Source organism: Herpailurus yagouaroundi, unplaced genomic scaffold (assembly GCF_014898765.1).
Source record: "Herpailurus yagouaroundi ecotype Mexico unplaced genomic scaffold, PumYag 220, whole genome shotgun sequence".
Classification (NCBI taxonomy): domain Eukaryota; kingdom Metazoa; phylum Chordata; class Mammalia; order Carnivora; family Felidae; genus Herpailurus; species Herpailurus yagouaroundi.
Window position 1 is genome coordinate 4,579,570 of NW_024412451.1, and position 6,841 is coordinate 4,586,410.

Consider the following 6,841-nt stretch of genomic DNA (forward strand, 5'->3'; position numbering starts at 1 on the left):
GGCTTAGGAAGAGGGGTGGGTGGGGCTTAGGAAGAGGGGTGGGTGGGACTTAGGAAGATGAGTGGGCGGAGCTTAGGAAGAGGGGTGGATGGAGAAGAAAACCTAGGGGGAGTGACGTGAAGTTGGTGACTTGGGGAACAGGAGCCAGGGACGAGGAGGTGAGGCGAGCATCCCTCGTTCATAAATACTTACTGAGCGCCCGCTGGGAACGAGGGCTCGTGCTGGGCTCTGGGAACACAAGAGATGAATAAGCCCATGGACTTCTCTTCAAAGAACACAGGGTCCTGGAGGGGTGGCAGACAGGGACGGGATAATGACAACACGGTGTGCGGCTTGCAATCCTGGGGGTGGCGCGGGCATTGTGGGAGCGCCAGCAGGAGTCACTGTCTGGGCCAAGACATTTCGGGTTGCAGGGAGCAGAGACTCATTCAACTTTCCTGAGGGAAAAGGGGGTTTATTGGCAAGATAAACACGCACAGCAGCCCAGACGCCAGGAATTGAGGCCAATCTCTTTCTGATTGTGTCCCTCTTACTCTCTCGGTCCCTGCCTCTCCCCCCCCCACCCCGCCCCTTCCCGTCTACCACCCATCCCCCCGCCCCCAATCTCGCAGCCAACGTCTTCCCAAAGAAAGAATTCCATTGGCCCCAATCAGCCTTCCAAACGAGGCTGCACAGTCACGGGTCTGCGTATGGAGTCAGGGAGGTTTCCAAGGCGAGGAGCTCTCTGAGCTGAGACCTGACAGTTGAATTGCTCAACTCACTCATTCATTGAAAAGCCCTTTACTGCGTAGTCTTCTGTGTGCCAAGCACTGCCTTAGACACAAGAGTACATAGTATTATTAGAATAAGGTCCCCGCTCTCATAGAGCTTACCAGCTCATAGCAGAGGCAAAAACAGCGAACAGACAAGACAAGGAAGAAAACATACCAGCAGGTGATGAAACAGGTAGAACGTGATAAGAAATGCCCAGGATTCCAAGAGCGGCTCGGAGTTCACCAGAAAATAGTATTCCAGGCAGAAAGATCAGCATCGTACAAAGGCCCAGAAGGGAGAAAAACTCAGGCAGGTGGCTGGACCCACAATAGCTCAGGGGGGATGAAGGCGGGAGAATTAGGGGTTGGGGGTGATGAGGCTGGGGAGGTAGAGGGGGGCCAGGCCATAAGGGCCTTGAATGCCAGGTTGAGAGGCTGGACTCTGTTCTGGAGCACCGGGGAGCCATGGGGCAGGGGTCCAGGAAGCCTGGGGCGATGGGGAGGAGGGATGAGGGGGGCAGGGAGGTGGCACTTGGGGACTCATGGCCTGGGCAGGGGGAGCAGGGGGCGTGAGGATGGCCACTGAGGGTCTGGTGCAGTGACCAAGGCCCTGTGGCAGGCGTTCACGGTACAGGTACCATTGCTTAGTGAACGGGGAGTCCCGAGACCCTCTGGGGCTTCCCCCAGAGGAAGGGACACTTGAGCTGAATCTTGAAGACATAAGAATCAATCAGGGTGAGAAGGGACAGAAGAAACATTTTCCAGGCAGAGAGCACGGCACCTACAATGGTCTAGAGATAGGAAGCCACTTGATACGTTTGGGGGACACTTTGTTGTTGTTGTTGTTGTTAAATTTATTCCTGAGAGAGAGAGCATGAGCAGGGGTGGGGCAGAGAAAAAAGGGAGAGAAAGAATCCCAAGCAGGCTCCTCACTGCCAGTGCAGAGCCCAGACTCAGGGCTCGAACCCACGAACTGCGAGATCATGACCTGAGCCGAAATCAAGAGTCAGACACTTCACCGACAGAGCCACCCAGGCCCCCCTGGGGGACACTTTGCATTCAGTGTTAGTGAGGCACAAAAAGGGCTCAAGGCAGAAAGAATTGGAGGGTAGGAAGGGTTCAGAGATGCGGCTGCACAGGCAGGTGGGGCCAAAACACACAGGGTCTCTAAGAGGACCTCAAACTCAGGCGGAGGGTCTGGGACCTTGTTCAGGGGGCACTGGGCAGTGAGCAGAGAGTACCGAACAAAGAAAAAGAAGATTTGGGTGTTCGGGATCTGGGGGGAGAGGCTCCAGCCAGGGGCTGAGGCTGGTCCATAGAAGGGATTTTTCTCTGCCTTCACCCGCCTAGGGCCAGTCCAGGTACCCACATGTCCCCTCCCTTCCTCCTGGGCAGGTACTTCATGAATATTACCTGGGACAACCGGGATTACTCCTTCAATGAGGATGGCTTCTTGGTGAACCCCTCTCTGGTTGTCATCTCCCTCACCAGAGATAGGACCTGGGAGGTGGTGAGTCCCAGCCCCAACCTCAGGCATGGGAGAGGGTCCAGACTCCTGGGCACTGAGGGAGAGGGCGTGGGGACCCAGACGCCTGGGTCCTGGCAGAGAGAAGGGCTGAGGTCCTGGACTCTGGCCTCTGAGGGAGGGAGGAGCCTGGACTTTTAGGTCCTGGCAGGGGGTGGGGGGGGTGGGGAGTGGGAGCCTAGACCTGTGGATTCTCATGGGGCCCAGACTCCTGCATCTAAGGGAGAAGGAGCTGGGAGCCCGCGCTCTGAGGAAGGAGGGCCGTGATGGGCAGAACATTCTGGAACGTACCCTCCACCCCCGGAAGGAAGCCTGAGTCCCCTTCTCTTGGCCAAGGTGGGCAGCTGGGAGCAGCAGACTCTCCGCCTCAAGTACCCGCTGTGGTCCCGCTACGGCCGCTTCCTGCAGCCTGTGGATGACACACAGCACCTCACCGTGGCCACGCTGGAGGAGAGGCCCTTTGTCATTGTGGAGCCCGCCGACCCCATTAGTGGCACTTGCATCCGAGACTCCGTGCCCTGCCGGAGCCAGCTCAACCGCACCCACAGGTGACAGCCCGATCTCCAGGAGTTCCAGTTTCAAACTCCCTTGAAGTCCGGCAGCCCTGGCCCCAGCCCCCTCCTCCCTTGGCACTCAGCCCAGTCACCTTGGACCAGTCACGGAACTCCTCCGAGCCTCAGTTTCCCCAGAAAGCGCTAGCCATAGTTTTAGCTGCTGCTTGGCTCTCCCTCCATACCCTCACCCCACGGGGGAGTCTGAAGTGGGGGGTCCCCAGCATCCCCAAGCCTGCTCGCTCCCCCGCAGCCCTCCCCCGGACGCCCCCCGCCCGGAAAAGCGGTGCTGCAAGGGCTTCTGCATCGACATCCTGAAGCGGCTGGCGCAGACCATCGGCTTCAGCTACGACCTCTACCTGGTCACCAACGGCAAGCACGGAAAGAAGATCGACGGCGTCTGGAACGGCATGATCGGCGAGGTGAGGCGGGATGCGGTCCGGGGAGGAGCCGGGCTGGGGCGGGGCCAAGGCGCCAGAGCCCTGGGGGCGGGGGGGCGTGGCCCGAAGGGGGGGAAGCCGGGCTCGGAAGGGGCGGGGCCGGCCCCCCCCGAAGACCCGCCTCGGCCGCGGGGCGGGGCCACGGGGACGAACGCGAGACGGCGAAAGGGGCGGGGCTAGGAGGGCGGCACCCTGAAAGAAGGGGGCGGGGCCGAGGGGGACGCCGCCCAAATCCGGAGAGCGGGTTCTCGGAGCCTCACGGGGCCTGGGGCTACCTCCTCCCACTCCCGTTCCCCGCCTCTCCCCTCGCCTTTCGTGCCCCACTCTGCGTCCCCCTCATCCACTCTCCTAACCCTCTCTGTCCCCCTGTCTCTGGTCTCCTGGGGCCGGGCTTGCGCACCATCCTCCTCTATGTGCTTGAGCCAGCCGGGTTCCTTCACCCCCTTCCTCGCCCTCACCCCAGGTGTTCTACCAGCGCGCCGACATGGCCATCGGCTCCCTCACCATCAACGAGGAGCGCTCCGAGATCGTGGACTTCTCTGTCCCCTTCGTGGAGACGGGCATCAGTGTGATGGTGGCACGCAGCAATGGCACCGTGTCCCCCTCGGCCTTCCTCGGTGAGCCCGGGGCCCTGGGACGGCAACACGGGGGCAGCTGCGTGCCCGGGTCCCAACCTGGTGTTGCCTGTCCCCGCGGTGTGACTGGCCAAGTTGGCATGGCTTCTGAGCTTCGGTTTCCCAGTCTGTAAAACGGGAGAAGCCGTCTTACCACGAGGCCCAGGACACTGGAGCTTCAGGAACCTTCTCGGGCACATTCTCTTCAAGGCCCTGCGCCTTGCATTCTTGGAGTCATAATTCTGTATGGTTTTTTTCTTAAAGACACCCTTCCAAATTGTATAAGCTTCAGGCCCCACAAGCCCCAAGTCTTCCCCTGTATATGAGATAAGGAAAAGAGATTAGCTTGGTAATGGCACATAGTAAGCGCTCGATTCACTTATCGGTGTTCACCGAGTACCTATCATGTGCCGGGCTCCGGGGCTGCACGCAAATCCCTGTCCTCTAAGAGCTCTTGGCCTCGTGGGGAAGACAGACAATAATCTCTTAAACGGATCCATGGGACGAAATCACTGCAGGTGATGATGAAGAGGATGAGAAACTAAGCCAGGGGAAGAGTTGGAGAGGTACCGGGTCGGTGCCATCAGGGGAGGGCAGGAGGGCCCCTTTAGGGAGGTGACTCGGTCCTGTGGAGATCTGGCTGGAGGGCGGTTCCAGGCAGGGGGAGCAGCGGGCAAAGACCCCCAAGGTGGGAACGCGTGTGGAGCGTTTGGGAAACGGAGCGAAGCCTGTGTGGCTGGAGGTGGCCGTGAGAGGGTGGGAGGCGAGGACCGAGAGGGAACAGAGTGGATGATGCAGGGGCCTTGGTGGCTCTGGTAGGAGAGTGGGGTTTCACTCTTGCTGCGACGGCCAAGGTTTTAACTATAGGTGGTGGGGGAGGGGGGCATATGATCAGATCTAGGCTTATAAAACATCCCACTGGAGGCCCTGTGGAGGCCGGAGGCCCCCGGGAAGGCAGAGGTCCGTGCAGAGCGGTGGTGGGTGTGGGATAAGAAGATGACAGTGAGGGTGAGACAAGGAAGGAACCAGTCCTGGGATGCGATTGGGAAGCTGACACCCAGCGGGTTGGTGGCCTTGAGGCGTACCGGGTCGGGATCTCACTGACCGAACTGGGAGACAACAGCAAGAAAAGTGCACATCAGGCCAAGGGCAGCAGGGCACGTCAGTTCTCTCTTGCTCTCTGAAGTCTGGGCAAAGCTCCTGGGAGCAGAAAGGCCGGGAGACAGCACAGCTCTTCCTTTGTGTTTCGTTTCTGTGTATTCCCCCCCCCCCCCCGACAACATCTCCGTGGCCTTCTCTTTGCACCAAGGTCCCTGCGGGTACACCCTGAGAGGCACATGGGGCCCCTGCTTCAGCAGGGAAGTGACAAGGTCGTACTTGTGCGCCACCACGTTGCCCAGCGGAGGCAACAAGCGTTCCCGGATGCCGCAGTGACAGTCCGGGTGGTGACCCTGCTGTGACAGGGGCAGTGCTGGCCGCTTGCGCTTGGCCCAGGGAGGTCAGATCACCTGGTAGGAATCTCGGGGAAGTGGCGATTTGGGTTTATTGTCAGTGAAACTTCCCGGAGGCGGTGTGAGGAGGAGACACACGGATGCGAGTTTGTCTAGTAGGTAGGTCAGGGTGGTGCCCCTGTCAGGGGAGCGGTGGAGACAAGGCAGAGAGGGCGAGGCTCATTCTGGAACTGTGAGTTCTGGCTGGTTAAAGCAGTGGGTTCTTGAGAGAGTGATCATGCCGGAAAGGAGCGTGGAAGCGAGGCTGAGGGGCGGTGACTTTGTCACGGAGGCACCGGGGAGCCACAGAGGGCTATGGGCAGGGGGGAGGCCAGGTCACCTCTGGGTGCAGAAGGATCCTCTAGGGCTGCAGGGGCCGGGGAGGGGGGTGGCGGCTGGAGAGGGGAGATGGTCCAGGGCAGAGAATGAGGTCTGAGCTTGTTGGCTGAGAGAGTGGAGAGGGGGGCCGAGTTGGGGGGCAGAAGTCGGGGGGACAGGCTGTGGCTGGTGAGGGGGAGGGGGGAAGGGTGTGCAGCTGGCAAATGGCGGGGGTTGGACTGGATGGATGGCGGGGCTCCCAGGATGGGGGGCCTGGGCATTGGCCTCGGTGTGAAACCTGGTGGGTGGCCAGGTGGAGACTCGAGGCTCAGGAAACAGTTTAGGAGACCGTTTATATTTGGTGGCAGAAACCGCAGAAGCGGTTGAGGTGGCGGTCTTTGAGAGACACTGTCTCCCAGGGGTCTGGATGGGCGCTGAGACGGTCCCTGAGATGAAGAGCCTGGGCAGGGGACAGAGCAGGACAGGGTCAGATCTCTGATGCACCATGTTCTCACGTCTGTGGTCCCCCAGTCCTCGGCTTGGCCAAGTCATGACCCCACACCCCCTTGCCCCCAGAGCCCTACAGCCCTGCCGTGTGGGTGATGATGTTCGTCATGTGCCTCACTGTGGTCGCCGTGACCGTTTTCATCTTCGAGTACCTCAGTCCCGTCGGCTACAACCGCAGCCTGGCCACGGGCAAGCGTGAGTCCCCTTCCTCCATCACCTCCGAGCACCCGGACCGCAGATGGAACTACATTTCCCAGCAGCCCCTGGGGAGGGGGGGGGTAGAGTGGTGGCCTCTGGAGGTGCCAAGAGGCCTTGGGGGCCGCTGGGAATTGTAGTTCCTTCTGCTCCCTCATGGAGTAGAAGGGATTTGGGGTCCATGGTCCCTTCCTGGCCCCTTGCAGGCCCTGGAGGCTCAACCTTCACCATTGGGAAATCCATCTGGCTGCTCTGGGCCCTGGTGTTTAATAACTCGGTGCCCGTGGAGAACCCCCGGGGGACCACCAGCAAAATCATGGTGCTGGTGTGGGCCTTCTTCGCTGTCATCTTCCTCGCCAGCTACACAGCCAACCTGGCCGCCTTCATGATCCAGGAGGAGTATGTGGACACCGTGTCTGGGCTCAGTGACCGAAAGGTGTGTGGCGGGG

General features: G+C 60.3%; 1 protein-coding gene and 1 long non-coding RNA gene across 6 annotated transcripts in view; one reads left to right on the forward strand and one right to left on the reverse strand.

The window, feature by feature from the left end:
* Positions 1–1,682, reverse strand: part of LOC121018715 (uncharacterized) — a 2,386-nt gene extending 704 nt beyond the window's left edge. For 2 of the 5 annotated variants that reach the window (XR_005785298.1, XR_005785301.1), the window contains exons 1-2: positions 762–920; positions 193–437 (exon numbers count right to left, since the gene is read on the reverse strand). This is a non-coding gene — a long non-coding RNA (uncharacterized LOC121018715). The other 3 variants (XR_005785300.1, XR_005785299.1, XR_005785302.1) reach the window with 3 other exon arrangements.
* GRIN2D (glutamate ionotropic receptor NMDA type subunit 2D) overlaps positions 1–6,841 on the forward strand; it is a gene marked incomplete at its 5' end in the record, with an annotated part of 28,633 nt that overhangs the window by 2,502 nt on the left and 19,290 nt on the right. The window contains 6 exons of the mRNA XM_040457936.1: positions 2,148–2,262; positions 2,614–2,825; positions 3,082–3,250; positions 3,732–3,885; positions 6,267–6,392; positions 6,599–6,828. Coding sequence (XP_040313870.1) covers positions 2,148–2,262; positions 2,614–2,825; positions 3,082–3,250; positions 3,732–3,885; positions 6,267–6,392; positions 6,599–6,828 — 1,006 coding nt within the window. The remainder of the gene's footprint in view (positions 1–2,147; positions 2,263–2,613; positions 2,826–3,081; positions 3,251–3,731; positions 3,886–6,266; positions 6,393–6,598; positions 6,829–6,841) is intronic.